A 19443-nucleotide genomic window follows, 5' to 3' on the forward strand; every position below is an offset into this window, starting at 1 on the left:
TATTGTTAGTTTTTCTATCATATCAGAATGAAACTGTTATAAGCAATTTCCTTAGCTCAAGTTCAAGTTCAGTTGACTGTTTTCAACTATACACACATATACCACCAAATGAAACAACCTTCCTCTGGACCAAGGTGCAAAACACAGTAAATATAACTCATACACACAACACATAAAAGTTGTGTTATTACCACAAATAAATTAACAAATAATAAGGTGCATTTACTACACAAGCTAAAAAGTAAACAGTGTAATGCTACTGCCACTTCATAAGAGATGCAGCCTGGGTGATGGCAGGGAGTTTGGTAGACTTACCACCTGGGGGAAAAAGTTGTTTCCTTTCCTAACTGTTCTTGTCCTAATGCTAAGACACCTCCTGGCTGATGGTAGAGGGTCAAAGAGATTGTTGGATGGATGGGAGGAATCATTAATTCTAAGAGCCCTGCAAACACAGCACTCCAGACAATTATCTCTGATGGGTGAAAGGGAGATCCTGATGATCCTCTCAGCAGTCCTTGCAATCATTTGTAGGATCTAGCCTACCAGACAGTGATGCAGTTGGTCAGAACACCCTTGATGGTGCTTCTGTAATGATTGGTTAGAATGAGAGGGAAGCCTTGCTCGCCTCAATCTCCTCAGGATGTGGAGATGCAGTTGTGCTTTCTTGTCCAAAGAAGTGGTGTTGGGGGACCTGGTGAGATCATCCATTATGTACTCCCAACACTTGGTGCTCCTAATTCTCTCCACAGAGGAGACATTTATGTTCAGTGAGGAGTGGTCAGTTTGTATCTTTCTAAAGTCCATAATCATCTCTTTGGTCTTGTTTACACTGAAACTCAAGTTGCTGTGCTTGCACCATTCTACCAGCCTCTCTACCTCCTTTCTGTATGCCATCTCATTGCCATTGTTGATGAGGCTAACAACTGTTGTATCATCAAGTTTGCTGATGATTTGGTTTGAACTGGATCTAGCAGTGCAGTCATGCATCAGCAGAATGATCAGCAGTGGGCTGAGCATGCAATGCTGGGGGCTGTCACTGCTCAGCATGATGGAGCTAGAGATGCTTCTGCCAACACAGACTGACTGTAGCCTTTCTGTCAAGTAGTCCAAGATCCAGTTATAGCAAGAGGTATTAAGACCCACCAAGGACAGTTTACCCTCCAGCTTCTGAGGGACAATCGTATTAAACACTGAGCTGAAGTCAACAAACAGCATCCTGACAGTTGAGGCGTCATATTCCAGGTGGGACATGATAGAGTAGAGGACAGAGGCTATGGCATCATCTGTGCACCAATTTGAGCGATAAGTGAACAGGAAAGGGTCCAATGTGGCAGGAAGATAATACTTGATGTGATCCATAGCCAACTGTTCAAAGCACTTTATTATTGTTGAGATCAGTGCAACTGGACAGTAGTTGTTGAGGCAGGTTAGTGGTCACTCTCTTGGGCACCAGGATGATGGTGGCCATCCTGAAGTCTGCGGGGACAATGGACTGTTCCAGAGAGATGTTGAAGATGTCAGTTAGAACTTCTGTTCTAAGCAATATACTAATTAATGCAAACAAAAAGAGGGCTAGCATTATTAACAGTTATTGAGGTACCCAGTTACGATTCAATCACAAACATCTACAATTCCATGGTTGAAAATTAGCTCAAAGGAATAGAATTTGAAATGTTATAATCAACACAAAGACATCAATTAATCAACTGCAGTGTAAGCTCATACTTATCACCAAGAATTCATCAATTTTTGATCTAAGCAACAAATTTGAGTTCAATGCTTTTGTGCATCTGAAGTCCCAAAGTTTTTCACAACTATTGAATTAATTTGTAGTAAAGTAACTATTGGGAATGTGACATAGATATCCAAAATTCACTGCTTTATTCCAAAACAAAATGTAGGCTCAAGTAATGGGGATTGGTTGATAGAACTGGGTGGAAAAAGAGCAGGAACTGCTTGTTCTTTTTTGAACCATACATAATGGGATAAGCCACTGGAAAGGGTCATCTGAGCCCTTGAACACTGTCTCATTTCAACAAGAACTGCTCCAACATATAAAAAGTATGCTTCAAGACTAGGAACAGTCCTTGAATTCACAAACTCATGATTATAAAAGGACCACTATCAACCACATCAGACTGAAGTAGTCAAGAAGGAAATTGCTTTTCATTACTAATCAAGTGTAATGCATTTGTAATTAATCAAATGTTACACAATTTTGTTCCATGGTTCAACTTTTGCTGGTTGTTCACCCAGAACCTTCATGATGATCTAAGTACAGTACAATTATACTTTTCTAGGAGATTGCAGTCAACCTAATAGAAGATAATTTCAATTTTTGTAGCAATATTCAATTTTTCCATTGTAACTGTTCAGGAGGTCTTTTACATTGTACCTCTATATCTCTTTGGAAGTCAAACAGGTCGATCCGTTGCCAGTTACTACCATCCAGTGCCAGGACATTCCAATACTGAAAACACAAAATAATTCAGTTAATCTGAGAAAATTTGAATAAACAGACTGAGGTGAAGAAATGGATTTATAAAGAAGGATGCTACTAAGTTGAATAACATTTCCCTTTTGAGATTGTGTCTAATAAAACAATTTCCTAAGTAAATAGAATAAATTTTGTCCCAGTTCTAACTTAGGTTTCTACCATGATCAAAGGCCTGAGAGTTGCATCATCCCATAAGATCATGGCCATGAATTTGAATCAACTAGGTAGTTAGAGACTTCAAACCCTTTTCGAAAAACTTGGGAGTTCTTCTGTTCATTCAATCAGAATACCGGTCAATAATTACAATCATTAGTACATGGAGATCGGTTTGAAGTGTTTGTCTGAATTTCTATTTTGCCTTCTACCTTCAGAAGTTATTAAGCAATGACAATATTAGCGCATAGACTAACATCTCAAAAGTCCAAAATGCAAACATATAAGCAACCAATCCTGATTCTTGATGATTACAGCATGATGAATTGCGCAAACTAAGGTACAGGACGAGTTTACAACAATGTTGGAATGGTATATTGGAACATCAGCAGCATTTTTCACTATTTTATTTTCAGTCCATCAGCTGCTTTGATATGATTTCCCTACCCTCACACAAAGCATTGATGGACAATAAAATTCTGCTATAGATACTCATCCATTTTTAAGCAGACCTACAATCTCATTGATTAGGAATTATATTATCAACTTAAGAAATGCATCAATATTTCAGCCTGTATTAGATAATTTGCTACATAGAATTTTACTATAGTCAGTGTCAATTCAGTTCAGATTTTCTACCATCTGGTAGCTCTGTAGAAGCTAGGGAGTTAATGAGGTTGTCGTAATAAATACATCAACTCACATTTCATTTACAGCAAAATATTCCTAAGGGGCCAAGTTTTTAATGTTGTTTAATTTATTCTTTGAGAGCTTGAGAGTCTTATGCTTAACAACTAGATTTTATCTATTTTGTTATAAAAGTGTTACGATCAACTTGTAAAAGAACAACCAGCTTTCCAACTTGGTCTGTAAGGAAGTTCAAGACATTGTGAATACGCCCAGTGGGAACACAATTGCAGGAAGCATAATAGCAACGTGACAGTTAGTAACAGCTAAAATTACACATAGGTGGAGAAATGAACTTCTTTCATATTTATTTGAAAGGGCAAAATGGCCTGCTATAATTAAAATGTTGCGCATGCTTCCATAGTGGACTACACTTAAATCTGAAACAACTATTAATGCTGCATCTGTCCCTCTTCTCAAATGAGAAAGGCAACAGCACTAACCTCATAAGGCTTGATATCACTTCTCAAGCCAAAGGCACTGCTTTTATAACCTGGGGTACATGTGCTTCAACAAGCAACCTCTGGTTTCAAAATACACATCAGAAGAACTCCTGCTGCAAGGTCCTGGGGCTGAGATATGTGGCTTCCAATACCCTTGTTTATCTTCAGTGTGAAGTATGACTCCAGCATAGTGCAGTTTTCCTCCTGTTTTTCACTGACCTCAGCTTTATAAGGTCATATAAAGTCATACCCAGAGAAAACTGTACAGCACAGAAAGGAGCCCTTTGGTCCATGCCAACTTTTTTATCATCTACAATATTTGCTCACATTAGGCCCATATCTTTCTACGCCTTACCTATTTAAGTGCCTGTGTAAATCTCACTGAAAACACTGCAATTGTATCAAACTTCACCACCTCTTCTGGCAGTGAGTTCCCCATATCAACTATTTCTGTATAGTACTTCCTCTCAAAACTTAATCCTCTCACTTTAAACTTATGCCCACTTGTTTTTGATGCCCCTCATGTAGGAAAAAAATGTCTACCCTTCTATGCCTCTTATAATTACATACCTCCATCATATTACCCCTTCAGCCTTCTTCACTACATTGTAAGCAAACCATGCCTATCCAATCGCTATAACTGAATTCCTAGAATCCAAATAACACCTTGATGAATTTCATCTGCATTCTCCCTGGCACAACTACACCCTTCCAATAATGTGGCAACCACAACAGCACACATACTCCAAGTGCAGTCCAAGTAGTGTTTTGTGAAGTTGAAACACAGCCTCCAAGCTTTTATATTTTATGTCCATACAAACATGAGGCAACCATGCCAATACGGCTTCTTCAAAACCCTATCTACCTGTGTTGCCACTTCTGGGAAACTAAGGACTTGAATGCCAAGGTTCTTCTGCTCATCAGCACCATATATATCTTATCTCCATTTCACTTCCCACAATACATCACCTTGCACTTGTCAGGATTAAATTCCAACTGCTAACATCCACCCCAACTTTCCATCTCATCTACAACATATTGCGGCCTTAGACAACTTTTCTTGCTATCCATAATACCAACTATTATGTCATTCACAAATTTCCTAATACCTCCTATATTCACATCCAAGTTTATCATATACATTAGAAAAAGGGTCCAAGCACTGATCCCTGTGGTACACCATGATCACAGACTTCAATCATAAAATTACATCTTCATCACTGTCCTCCACCCATCATCAAACCAATTTTGAATCCAATTAGTCAGCTTGCCTTGGATCTCATGGGTCTTAATATTCTGAACCAACCTGCTATGCAGAAACCCATCAAATGTGTTAATAAAACAAGTCCATACATGAATCAGCCACCCCTGCCTTCATCAATCTTCTCAGTTTCCTACCTCAAAAAAAAACTCAAATCAGAGATGGGATTCCCCTGCACAAAGTCATGCTATCCCTGATCAGCTAACTTTTGAAATGAACTTTCTCCTATACCTTAGGATTTCTCCAGTATTTCTGACCACTGACACATGACGCACTTTCTGTAGTTATCTGGCTAATTTCTGCTATCAATAAATAAAATCATTAGCTATGATTCTGTTTTCCAATATCTCACCTGTGCCTAACATAGACAGAAGTCCTTGGCCCACCAAGTCTGTATTCACCATTTACACCAACCTTATTTATTCTCCTCACCTTCCTAACAACCTCCCCAAGATTCTAGTACTCAGATACACGAGGCAATTTTGCAATGGTCAACAACTTGTCTTTGAGATCTGAAGGGAGTCAGAGAATCTAGAACAGGAGTCGGCAACCTTTTTGCCTCTGTGGGTCGGATCGCGTATTAATGGGTGGACGGTGGGTCAGATAAATGCCATAAAAAACTTGAAATATGGGAATTATCCATTTAAGTACATCTAGTTATGTATTGCCTCAAATTAATGAATAACGCATGCTAGAAAATCATTTGTGCTTAAGATTGCCTACCCCTGATCTAGAAGAATACCCACATAGTCACAGTGTGAATGTGCAAAGTCCACTGACAGCACCAGAGTCACTAGATGTGAGGGAATACCTCTACTAGCTGTTTTTCTGCTTCCCTAATTTAGTGCCCTTAAGTTGAATGCTGCTCAATATCAAGAACTCTCAGAGCCACCTCTCAACTGGAAATCTGCTCATCTTTCCACACTTTGGCCAAATGGTCCTGGTAGGGCTGAGTGAGCTAGGGCTTTTCTCTTTAGAGCACTTAGAGAGGAGAAGGATGAGAGCTGACTTGATAGAAGTGTGCAAAATGATAAGAGATACTGATAGAGTGGACAGACAGCGCCTTTCTCACAAGGTAGAAATGGCTAATATGAGGAAGTGTAATTTTAAAGTGATTGAAGGAGAGTGTATGGGGGATGCATTAGATTGATCTTTAAGTTAAAAAGGCAGTACATCATTGTGGCCTGAAGGCCTGTACTGTTCTGTGTTCTAAGACCAAGTGCTACCTTAAAACACAGCTGATGAGTTCTCCCTTGGATAACATTTAACAGTCCCTTAAGGGCCAGTTCTGGTAGCTTTTCTACATTTTAATTTAAAATGAGAAACAAGGCAAACACAACAAAGTAAGCATGTCACAAAGGCTGTTGTTTTTTTTGCTGGGTCCATTGAAAACCCCCAAATGACCATCTCTTTACAACGACTAAAATTGTAATGTTACAATCATATAAGACTCCCAATCCCATGGAGTCTAGCCACTCTCTCCACTGATGGACTTAGCATTAAAATACTAGTGTGGTGTGCTACGTCATTTGTGCCAGCCTAGCCCAAACATATCCCTCACATACCAATCTTGGAATCCAATTACCCAACTCTTTCCTAGGCTCAAACTCAATGCCCTTACACCGGAGTGTTCTGCATTTTGCCATCTATTCTTAGTACCCAGTGCCTGCCTTTCATCTATTAGCTGTCAATTCATTACACCGTGCATCCATTCATCAGGGGCAAAAAAATACAAATTGCAAAAACAAAAATATGTGATTCAGCAGAACATAGGAAGTGGCAGAAGGGGAAAATCAAACAAAAAGCTAGGCTGGACAAGAATCAGAAATCAATGGTCAGAACAGGGTGGAGGGAGGTTAAAAGAAAAATTATAAATGTAATTACATGGGCTGAGTAACACAACAGAATGTGTAAACACCAATTCTTAAAAAAAGTTTCCATTATGAAAAATGTTTCACTTTTTTACATCCAAATCTGGGAAAAAAAACTTTTGAGCTAAACTTAACCATTTTGAATAGTAAATATGAAAGATAATAAAAATTATCTGAAACTCAGAATTCACTGCAAAACTCTTCTACCATGAGACACACTAAATGACTGAGAGTGGGTAAACCCATCTTGCAAATAGTTTCTCAAGATCTTGTACCCAAGTAGTTTTTTTAATTGCAGATTGTCAGTAGAAGTCCAATAAAATCGCTAGGTATCAATACGTTTTCAAATTATAGAACATTAAAAGCCACTCTATTATTTTACCAGTCTAATGTAATAATTTAAGATTTATCTCTAATACAACTTGGGAGAATTTTTTTTAAATGAGTACGTTGTTCACTAACCAATGATTTAAGTAAGACCAATGTTACATTTTCTTCAACTTAAATCAAAGATTATTCAATCTTAACTGAGCACAAAAGAGTTTTGAATAACATTTTGCAAAAACAACATTTCTTCCTATCAGCTACTTCTAATGAAATTATGGACTGTTTTATCTACTTGTAGAACAAGTATTTCATACTTTTACATAAATCTTCACTACCATTTATAAATATTTCAATACTAATTGACTAATCCTCAAATATTAATAATTAGATTTCTAGATTTCAAGTCAAATTGTGTGCAGTCTTTCAAGGAACTTACAATAAGTTTTGCCAAACTGCAAGTGACAATGGTCGCAGCTCACCCATTTTAATGGCCAAGGAAGGTTCTACAGTTTCAACTCCTCAATCAAAAATTTAAATGGTTTCAGAAATAATTTCCTAACATTGATCTTAGATTTTATCTTTAACCAGTTATATCAATCTTGTTTGACTGTTATTAAGTGTGACAATTGCAGAGGAAAATAATATCCAGAAGACTTCATAATGTACTACTTAATCATCTTGGAGCAGAAAAGTTTGGTCTTCACTCTTGCTTTGTAGCTCGGGCAGCTGACAGATATACTAAAATATATTTTGTGTTATTACAATTATCATTCAAGGTGCTTTGGGAATCTGACCACAGTATTACTCAATCTGAATGGTGTTTCCTCCCACCACACCTCCTCCCCCCCAAAGTAAAGCTACAATATGTTTTATTGATTGCTGTTCAGCAGTGATTAGACATATTTAGGAGACTCATAGTTCAAAACTCCTCTTTTCAATTTTATCCTCAATACCTTTCAAAACCCTTAATGGAACTAAATAAGCTATTCAAACACAGTAGATTCTGCAAATGCTGTAAATATAGAGTAACACACAAAATGCTGGATGAACTCAGCAGGTCAGGCAGCATCCATAGAGAGGAATAAACATTTGACATTTCAGGTTAAGGCTTTTCTTTAGGTCTAATGAAGGGTCTCGGTCCAAAATGTCAACTGTTTACTTCTCTCCATAGAGTTTGTCTAGCATTTAATGTGTGTTACTCTAAAATAAGCCACTATTATCTTTATGTGGCACTCCCAAATTTGACCATTAAATATCATCTGGATCTACAACTCCATCCAATTCATTTGAAGTTGGAGTTGCTTCCTGTAGATTAGATCCAGATTATTCTGGGTTGAACTCACTTATGAATTTAATCACTTTGTAAAGATGTTGAATCATGAAATGTAACAGAATGGGCCCAAACCCAAATTTTTGGCAGCTCACTCAGCACTTCAAAATAACTTGCATAACAAGCATGTGATAATTCGTACCCTTCGGCTTCCTTTCCTTGAGAATGTAAATATCACAATTTCTGCATTAGTAATAGTTATTTAAACTAACATGATCCTGTGCAAACTGGACTAGTAAAGTGCTGAAGTTACATGAACGAAAGCGAGACTACAAAGTTTTGCAGTTAGATCTGTTCACAAATCTGAAACAAACAGTACCTGAATACACCAGAGAAGGTATGCAGTAACAAAACATCAAGTATAAAATGATCAGCTAAGAACAAATAAAAAATGAACATAACATTTAAAAGTAAACTAATGGGGGAAAAGGAGGAAGGAAGAAGTGGGAAAACCATATTACACAAAGTATTTAAATGGTTATAAGACATGGTTAGGTCTAGAATAATAGAATGAAATAATGCAGAAAACTGATCAACTCATGCCTATATGCACACTTTTCTGCACTGTATTTCATCTGCACTGTACTTATGCACCTCAAAGTCCTCCTGAAATCTGTACACATTATTGTTTGACCAATTTCTTATTCCATCAGCTGAAATTTTCATCTGTTATGGAAAAAGATTAAAAAGCAGTCCAAAAACTAATTCTGAGGGGACACTGTGCATACTACCCTCCAGCACTAATCAGCAAAATACTGAAGGTCCTGAAAAAAAACAAAAAAACGTTCTAAATGTTCATGAAGTTAGGAATTGGTGTTGTTTTTTCAGTTTTCTCTCCATGGTAGCTACCCAAACATGAATATTTATATTCACCAATACTCTGCATTTTATCCATTATCTAATTGCACATTTATACTGCCAGTGTCCCATTTAATCATGGAAACTTCATTATTAAACCAGAAATGCAACACTATAGCATAAACAAATTTTAGATTGGCAATGCTGAATGGGTTTATTCAGTAGTACCAAATGCTTGAAATTAATTTGCAACAGGGCGAAAAAAGAATGTGAAGATTGATCAAAATACTACCAGATACTGATTTGGAACATCCAGGTCATGAGAGGTGGGCAAAATGATCTTACCTTTCCTTCCAGCACTTATAACATGCAACTTTATTTTTATCTTGCTTTCTTCTTTTACATCCATGACAAAAGAACAACACAAATTCAAAGGCATAAAAAAAGTTGCAAGGAAAGACCAGCTTTTTCATTAAGGCCCCATCCAATAAACTGGGTCAAATGCAAAAACCTGTAAATGTTTAGCAGATTTCTCACAATTTAATCAGATTCTTCATGCATGCAACCCATGACTGGCTGATCTTCAAAGTCAAATGTCTCAAGTTATTCAAGGATAAAATGTGACCAAAACTTTCACAAAATCAACTGGAGATTCAAACTATTTTTACTCTGACCAGCTGCTTACTATAATCTGACAGGGCCAGAAGTCAGGTAATGTCTAATCACACACATAATAGATTCCCCTCTCAGCGTTAGTCATTTGACAAGAATCAAACAAACATGGGGAATACGTAGTTTTCAGGGCAATGGGAATGGAATTTGCGCCATTATTCATGATTTTTAAACTTGGATCACAGCTTAAAGTTGATGGAAAATCTTCAAAATATTACTTCAGGTTATCTTGGAGATTTGGATCAGAACTTCTTTCAATCTTTTTCTCAGAAAGAAGATTAGCTATCACAGACTGGTGCCCAAAAAGGAATTTTTCGCTGAATCTTCATCATAGCATTAAGTATCCTATTAAAGTTAAACTACCCACAATTCTGGCCTTCTCAATGATGTGCACATAATTTAAAAGTAAAAGGTTTAGATATTCTGAAGATTTTGCACTGCACGATGGTTATCAAAATAAAATTTATAAGTTAAAACATTTTTAGTTGGCTAAAGGAGTTAATTTTCCACAACTAGCAAGATCACTACTATTTTGCCAACATAGAAACTAGCCTCCGATAAGAGTATAGCTTATATAGCTCTATTAAGTAGTATTAGAATACATTGTAAGGTTCTACACAGGCCCACTCTCAGTGTGCAACTAAACTGTTTGGAATCAAACAAACACACACAAAATGCTGGAGGAACTCAGCAAGCCGAGCAGCATCTATGGAAAAGAGTACAGTCAAGCTTTCGGGCCGAGACCCTTCACCCAGTCCTGATGAAGGGTCTCTGCCCAAAACGCCAACTGTACTCTTTTCCATAGATGCTGCCTGGCCTGCTGAGTTCCTCCAGCATTTTGTGTGGTGCTTGGATTTCCAGCATCTGCAGATTTTCTCTTGTTTGGGATTAGAATCAACCAATACAAGGTGTAGTCTCTAAACTGTGTTAATCTACTGATCAGTGGAATCTGTAATGGGTTTTTGACAGTTGGGCTGATGTTCTTGAACAGGAACACAAGCTGGGTTACCGTCCATCAATATGAATGCAAACCAGCAGCTTTTGCTGGAGCCTACATTCAAGTTATTTGTGCATAATATTCAGCTCACACATTCCAGTGGCCACACAAACCCCACAGAGCTAAACCCAGCAACATACAATTAATTTCGATTTGGAAAAGTAAAGCACAAACCAAAAACAGATAGTTCATTCACGAGGAAATCTGCAGATGCTGGAAATTCAAACAACACACACAAAATGCTGGTGGAACACAGCAGGCCAGGCAGCATCTATAAGGAGAAGTCCTGACGAAGGGTCTCGGCCCAAAATGTCGACAGTGCTTCTCCTTATAGATGCTGCCTGGCCTGCTGTGTTCCACCAGCATTTTGTGTGTGTTATACAGATAGTTCATTGTAAAGTATCATACCAACTAGGTTGCCCAAGTAACATTAGGTTATCAACAGCATAGTTGGCATTATGCTATAATGAATGAATCTTTGTATATTTCCTCTATTGCTTTCATAGAGATGTTCTAATTGCCTCTCCACCCTTTGTTAATGTTCGCCTCCCTTGTACCTCAACAATACATGCATTTCCAAAACAAATGGTAAGTTACAGTAATTCTTGCCAATTCTTGGTAGTGAATCAGTTGATTTCACCAGGGGCAAAAACTAGATCTTTATCAGTCTACATTATATACTTCTTCAATTAGCTTAATCATTGGGAACAGACTGGATCAGAGTTTCAAAAAAAACAGAAGGATACTTAAACCTTACCCTGGAGACTTGAGCAGAGCGACACAAGGTGACTACATCTAGAAAGGAGAATATCCTGTGGAAAGAGACAGAAAATGAAACAGAGTTGGATGGAAATAAAAACAAATAAACCAGCAATTTCACATGCATACAGGTGGACTGGCCATTGCAAATATTGTAACTGTCACCATTAATAGTTTGCAAAACAGGTTCTGGTGGTTACTGTAATGGATTCCCTAGGCTATAGAATCATCACACAAGGACAAGTGGCAATCCATATTTTTTATTCTATGGTTAAGGGATCTCATGGGCTCCAATTTTGAGCAGTGAACCCAGAACAACTAGAAAATAAAGACAGGCACTGTTATCTTTGTTTACTCACATTACTGATCAAATTCCATCATCAGTGTGTTAAACCATACAAAAAAAGTTTCAATTATTGGTGAGATAACTCGACAGTTGAGGCAATAAATTTGAGCTCAATGTGCTTGAGCAAGACTAGCCTCCCCTTTATTATTATAGAGGCAGTGCTTCTGTCTCTATTATTATATTGTTATTATATTGTTCTGGTGCTGTCTTAATTACTTTGCAATGCTGATTCGCTAGTTATATAGAAGAACCATACAAAACATAGAAGAAATAGGCAGATGTGTACATACTGTATGTTTAATACTTGAAAATAAAACCAGTTACTACTTTCAGATTCTCAGTGGAAAAGTACTTCAGACACTGTATATCTGAATCATGTAGAGCATTTCATGACAAACATGAAATGATGCTGAGACATTTCCAAACTCCTTTAAAGCATTTGATCTAAATTTTGCAGTGAAATGACAGGCATAATTTATTGGCTGAACCCTTTCTCCATTCATTTTCAGAAGACTTTTGTGAGCCACCTCTTGCAGAGTTTGTCTAATGTCTTATAAATGCAAGATTAAAGGATGTGCTCCAAGTCTTGAGAAAAGGCAATGCCCTGGTCCACAAGAACATAAAAAGTAGAAGAGAAGAATTCAGGGTGGCACTGAGAGCTGCAAGTTCATAAATCAGAACCCAGTGTAAATGGTGGAAAAAACATTATCACCTCACAAACTAATCACTTGTCTACCCCATCAGACATCTCCTGCTCTAAAAGAGGTAAAATCCGGGCCAAACATTAACCTAATCACCAAGCAAAGAACTCATTAATCACAGGGCACTACCCAAGAAGACACAAAACAGTTTGTTTCACTGGTTCTGGTTCTGCAAATGGTAGTAACACACAAATCAATAGCTGTTCTTGCAGAGTAGGTTCAATGAGCTGAGTGGCTTAATTCTGCTCCTATATCTTATGGTCTAAGCATTTTCTCCAGGTTTCAAAATAGTGAAGCAACAATCAAGGACATTTATTCAATAATAAATCAACTTGCTCACTCAAGAAATATCTGATAATGGAATATCAGAGCTGATAGTTTGATCATTATTTGACACTTTCCCTGCACATAAACGTATTTGAAATCTTTTGTATTGCATTTACCTAACACCTTTAACACATCTAGATATACCAGAATACTTCAAGGGACAAGTTGCTAAACTTCTGTGCCCAGCCACAAATTGAAATTTGGACAAATGGCTAAGTTTAGTTAAAAATGTTGGCGTTGGAGCTTTAGAGCAAAAAACCTGGAGAGCATCTTCAGAATAGGAAAGATTTCATAATGAGGGGGAAAATTCCAATTCAAGAGTCCATGCAGTAGCAGGGTCAACCATAAGGGTGTATCAACTAAATGTGGGGTTAATTAAGAGATCAGAAAAAAGTCCCAACATCTGAGGTTTAAGGCTGGAGATTTCTAATTACTACTTTCAGATTCTCAGTTAAAATGTTTTTTTTAAGTACTTCAGACATTATATCTGAATCACAGTTAAGTAGGAAGTGGGTGAGAACTTGAAAGAAAGTTAGTAGGTATCTACTTAAAGTATTACATTTGATTAACCTTCATACTATTCAGAAATACCAACAGTTTAGCTCATCAGGTGATAATGGAACCACATGAGCTTAAAGGAAGCTCCAGGTCTTGGCCTCATATCTTCAATTTCTCATGCTTCCTTGAAACTTAAAGCTTTGTTTCCTGTGCTTTCTTGAAAGGTTCACTGGAAAATCAGATTATGTAGCTTAAGAACAAAATTAAAAGCGCATTGGAGTATTAATGGAATAACAATTTATAGTGGGGTGTCACAGTAGCATAGCGGCTAGCGCAGCACTATTACAGCTCACTGTGTTCGAGTTTGAAGTTCAATTCCGGTATCTTCGGTAAGAAAGTTTATCTGTTCTTCCCGTATGCATGTGGGTTTTCTCTGGGTGCTCTGGTTTCCATCCACAGTCCAAAGATGTACCAGTTAGTAGATTAATTGGTCATTGGTGTTTACCTTAATAACTAACCATTCAACTTTCTCCCCAACACAGATCACCAATTCAAAAGCCTTAGCCCTTCCTGCTCTGAATAACTTATGACCTCCATAGCTGAAGGAGAAAAGGACATAGCCGCAGCAAGAGAGATCAGTGCTGAAGGAACAGAATACTCAGAATTGTTAAGGTGGTAAAAGTAAGAATCAGGTTTAATATCACTGGCATATTTCATGAAATTTGTTGTTGTACAGCAGCAATACATAATAAAAAACTATAAATTGCAGATTTTTTTTTTACACACACACACACACTCTCTCTCTCTCCCCCCGAGTTATGAGCGTCCGACTTACGGACTACTCATACTTAACGAACCAAGCAAGGAGAATGTCAACAGCCATTTTAAGTCCTTGCCGTTGACACTGTGTTGACTGTGTAACTTTGTATTTTGGCTTAAATTTTTCTTAGCAAGATTCACCCTGACCCTGCCCCACCCGTTCCGGCTAGTGGCGCAGTGAGATCAGCGCCAGGCTGGAGAACGGAGGTTCCCAAGTTCGATCCAGTGACAGACCGCTCCCGTGCCAGGTTGATTTCGATCCAGTGACTCCCGTACCATCTGTGCCAGGTTGATGTCGAGCTCACAACTCAACCTCGTAAAAAAAATACACTGCCAGCTCCAGTTTAAATTCCCACACAGAATATTGTGGAGGATCAAATACCCGAACCCACTTGTCCCATTTAACCTGTCTCAGTGCGATGGACTTTCGGACCCAGGGAATTCAGTGTGGTGGTCCTTAAGACCCAGCGGACCTCGGGAGCCAGCGCAGCTCAGGACCGGTCACCCGCAGTGTTTCTGTTCCGTTGATGGGAAGTAATCGCGATTGAAAATAAAGTGGAAATAATAAAGCAATCAGAAAGAGATGAAATGCCATTGGTCATTAGAAAAGCATTAGGCTACAGTTGAGCAATGATCGGAACAATTTTAAAGGATAAAGTGAGAATAATGGAGCATGTGAAAGGCCCTGCCCCGATGAAAGCTACAATTATTACTAAGCAACGCAGTGGTTTAATTATTGGAATACATGCGTTTCTTAAGTGTTTTATATGCATAGAAAGGTAAAATATATACTATATATTAAGACAAACGTTTGACTAACTGATGCTAAATAATACTGGATGTACTTGTTCCAACTTACGTACAAATCTGACTTAAAGATGGACTCCGGAACCAAACTCGTTCATAGCCTGGGGACTTCCTGTATATACACATACATACACACACACTGAACAAATAAATTAAATTAACTTGTGTAAAACAAGAACAAAAAAAAAGTGGTTATGTATATGGATTCATTGTCCATTCAGAAATCTGATGGCAGTGGGGTAGAACCTAATCCTTAAATTTTGAGTGTCTCTCTTCTGGCTCCTGTACCTTTGCCTTGATGATAGTAATGAGAAGAAGGCATGTCCTGGATGATGGGGGTCCTTAATGATAGATGTCGCCTTTTTGAGGTATCACCTTTTGAAGATGTCCTCGATGCTGGGGAGGTGAATACAGCTTTTTACCGATCCTGTACAGTGGCCCCTCCATACCAGATGGTGATACAAACAGTCAAAATGATCTCCATGGTACTTCTGTAGGAATTTGCTAGTCTTTAGTGACATAACAAATTTCTTCAAACTCCTCATGAAAGTCTGTGTGGCACAGTTGCCAAGAAGACATTGGATTGCATGGCGGGAGAAAGAGTAGTGAGTAGGGATAGTCAGAACATTCAGAGTAACGCTGTGTTGTTCCTCTCTACAGCAGGTATACCTCTCTGGATACTGATGGTGGGGCGGGGGGGGGGGGGGGGGGTGATGGAGAAGGAAGAATGACCAGGCACAGTGGTCAGGTCTCTGGCACTGAGCCTGGCTCTCTGGCTCAAAGGGGAAGAGGGGAAAAGAGGCAAGTGAGAGGGGACTCGATGGTTAGGGTACAGACAGGAGCTTCTGTGGACAAGAGAGAGATTTCCATATGTTATGTTGCCTCCCAGTTGCCAGGGTCAAGGACATCTCGGATCACTTCCACAGTAAGTGGGAGGATGGTCAGCCAGAGGTTATGGCCACTGTCAATACCAATGACATGGGTAGGAAGGGTGATGAGGTTCTGCATAGCCAGTTCAGGGAGTTTAGTGCTAAGTTAAAGGACAGAACCTCTAGAGTTTTGACCTAAGGATTACTACCTGTGCCACATGCAAGTTAGGCCAGAAATAGGAAGATCATACAGTTTTACATGTAGCTAAGATGATGGAGCAGGAGGGAGGGCTTCAGATTTCTGGATTATTGAGCTCTCTATAAGGGAAGACGGGACCTGTAGAGAAGGGAGGGTTTACACCTGACGTGCTTGTAGGAAGGTTTGCCAGTGCTGCACAGATGGGTTTAAACTAGAGTTGCAGGAGGATGTGAACCAGAGTATTAGAACAGATACTGGAGTGTTGTGAGGAAAGATGTTAAGCCTACGTACAAAGTTGGTAATCGAAAGGTTGAGCATGGTGGGACTAATGTTCTCAGCTGCATATATTTCAATGCAAGGAATATTGTAGGAAAGGCAGATGAGCTCAGAGCATGGATCAGTACATGGAATTATAACTGTAGCCATTAGTGAGACTTGGCTGCAGGAGTGGCGACTCAATGTTTCAGGAATCTGTTGTTTTAGATGTGACAGAGCAGGAAGGATTAAAGGGGGACAGTGGCATTACAACAGTACTCAGATAGGACAGATTGGAGAGCTCGTCTACTGAGGCTATTTGGGTGGAACTAAGGAGTAAGAAAGGGTGACCATTTTAATGGGATTATATTATAGACCAACCAACAGATCGGGGGATTTAGAGGAGCAAATTTATATGGAGATTGCAGAGTGTTGTAAAAAAATATGACTGTGATAGTAGGCGATTTTAACTTTCCACATATTTACTGGGATTTCCACACTGTAAAATGGCTGGACAGGATAGGCTTTGTCAAATGAGTTGATAGATGTCCCAACTAGAGAGAATGAGATACTAGATCACCTATTAGGGAATAAGAAAGGGCAGGTGACAGATATTTGTGCAGGGAGATACTTTGCATCTAGTAATCATAATGCCAAAAGTTTCAAGATAATTATGGAAAAGGATAGGTCTGGTCCTCAAGTTGAGATTCTGAATTGGAGAAAGACCAATTTTGATGGTATCAGAAAGGATCTGGCAAGTGTGGACTGAAATAGGAAAGACTTCAATAAGACTGAAAGAGTACACAGAAAATTGACAAAATTGTTGCCAACACTTGGAAAAGGTTGAATAAGTTAGGACTTTAGAGAATAAAGTGTAGAAGATTGACAGAAGAATTGAGAGAGTTATACAAAATGAATGCAAGCAGGCTTTTTCCACTATGGTTGAGTAAAACTAAAATTAGAGACCATAGGTTAAGGGTCAAAGATTAAATGTTTAAAGGGAACTTTTTCACTCAGAGGGCGGTGAGCGTGTGGAACGAGCTGCCAACAGAAATGGTGGATGAGGGTTTGATTTCAACATTTATGAGAAATTTGTATAGGTGCATGGATAGAAGAGGTATGGAGAACTACATTCCAAGTGCAGGTCAATGGGACTAGGCAGATTAATAGTCCAGCATGAACTAAATGGACCTGTACCTGTGCTATAGTGGTCTATGATGCTATGCCTCTGTTACAACCTTGGTTGTCAGGAAGAAACACAAAAAAGTCAGGGCATTACAGGAATTAAAAACAAAAGTTATTTATGAAAGTTAAGGTAAAGGGAAAAAGCATGGTGTGGTGTTGTAGTGCTGGCTGCAGGATGGGGGAGGGAGTGGAAGTGGCCTTGTTTGAAAGCAATCCCCAGCAGGTGCTGGCAGTGGAAGGGTAGTTGCAGGGGTCCCAGGGAACAGCAACACAGGTTAAAGAGGAAACACAGGCCAGGAAATGTACAGGACATAGATGAGTAACAGATATCTTTTGATTAGGCTTACCAACAACTTAACACACTTGGCACCAGAAGAAATGCCTAAACACATAATTAAGAGTTTTCCCAGTGCCTAAATGACTAGCAAGCCAATGATTGTGAGTCAAACACAATAGTCAGACTGGCAAACATCAGGAAAAACAATTTGATAAATACTACCCCAATTATCCTGAATGGACATTTTTTGGAGGAGTTCCACCTTCCTCACTAACACTTCATTGCTAATAAAATAGCCACAGGTGGCCTGTACAATTGCTTCCTCTGACACCACCTCTTCAAACCAAGGAGACAGAGAAGGGTCTCTTTTCTGTTCAAGCACTAGCTGTTCACAAGAGGGAAAAATACTTGGCCAAACCCTGTTAGATCTACATCACCTCTGGCCTTAAAGGTGTTACAGAGATAGATTTGTCAGAGCTCTAGCCTTTGCTTTGATCTTCTTAGACATTACATGAGTAGTAACACAAACAGGAAAGTTGTCTGGGAAAGTCAGTTCAAGCTCATCTGGGCCCTCTTGCACCACAGGATTAACTTCAGGAGTAGAGAGCACTCTACCACTCGCCAAATCACTCCCTAAGATGAAAGACACATCTTCAAATAGGAACAAAAGGTAACAACAAATTCACCAGAAACCAAACCTGATTGGAGACCAAATGCTATGCAAATGCATGGACAAAAAAAACCTACACCAAACCCTTTACAAGTGCCTCTGAACCCAAAATAGACTCATTGGAGAATGGCAAAACATCCCACAGAATCACAGACTAAAAAGCTCCTGTGTCCCTTCAGATCCTGATGGTTTGCTTTAACTCAGGATCAGAGGCAAAAGAAACAAAACCATCCATCAGGAAGGAAGAAGAGCCAGCCAACTTGTATTTCTTGCTTGAGATATCACTTTCTGGAGTGAGAGGGATTTGTTACAGTTTTCACAAAAGCTAAAGGCTTCACAGATTTCTGCTTCTTATTAAGCACTGAGCATTCAGCAATTAGATGACCAGGCTTCTTCCAGTAGAAACATACTGTGGCATTCTCAGATGTAAAATTCGTAGCTAAGAGTGAGGCATGGGGTACTGGTTTTAAAAATCATGCCCAATGGGATAGGCTTTTACCCCTGTACTCAACTTGCTGTTTAATGCCAAAACTGACTTTATGGGTTAAGACATACTCATCTGTCAATACAGCAGCTTGCACAAGAGTTGATGCCTTTTGCTCATTTAAATAAACAGATACAACATCAGGCAGGGAGCTCTTAAATCCCTCAAGCAAGACGAGTTGACTAAGTTGTTCTTTAGTTTCTATTTGTTG

General features: G+C 38.8%; 1 protein-coding gene across 3 annotated transcripts in view; it reads right to left on the bottom strand.

Annotated features, from left to right (window-relative positions):
* Positions 1–19443, bottom strand: part of LOC132384824 (F-box/LRR-repeat protein 20) — a 163732-nt gene that overhangs the window by 65513 nt on the left and 78776 nt on the right. For all 3 annotated transcript variants that reach the window (XM_059956381.1, XM_059956382.1, XM_059956380.1), the window contains exons 3-4: positions 11794–11848; positions 2396–2470 (exon numbers count right to left, since the gene is read on the bottom strand). In XM_059956381.1, coding sequence (XP_059812364.1) covers positions 2396–2470; positions 11794–11848 — 130 coding nt within the window. The remainder of the gene's footprint in view (positions 1–2395; positions 2471–11793; positions 11849–19443) is intronic.

Source organism: Hypanus sabinus, chromosome X1, assembly GCF_030144855.1.
Source record: "Hypanus sabinus isolate sHypSab1 chromosome X1, sHypSab1.hap1, whole genome shotgun sequence".
Lineage (NCBI taxonomy): Eukaryota > Metazoa > Chordata > Chondrichthyes > Myliobatiformes > Dasyatidae > Hypanus > Hypanus sabinus.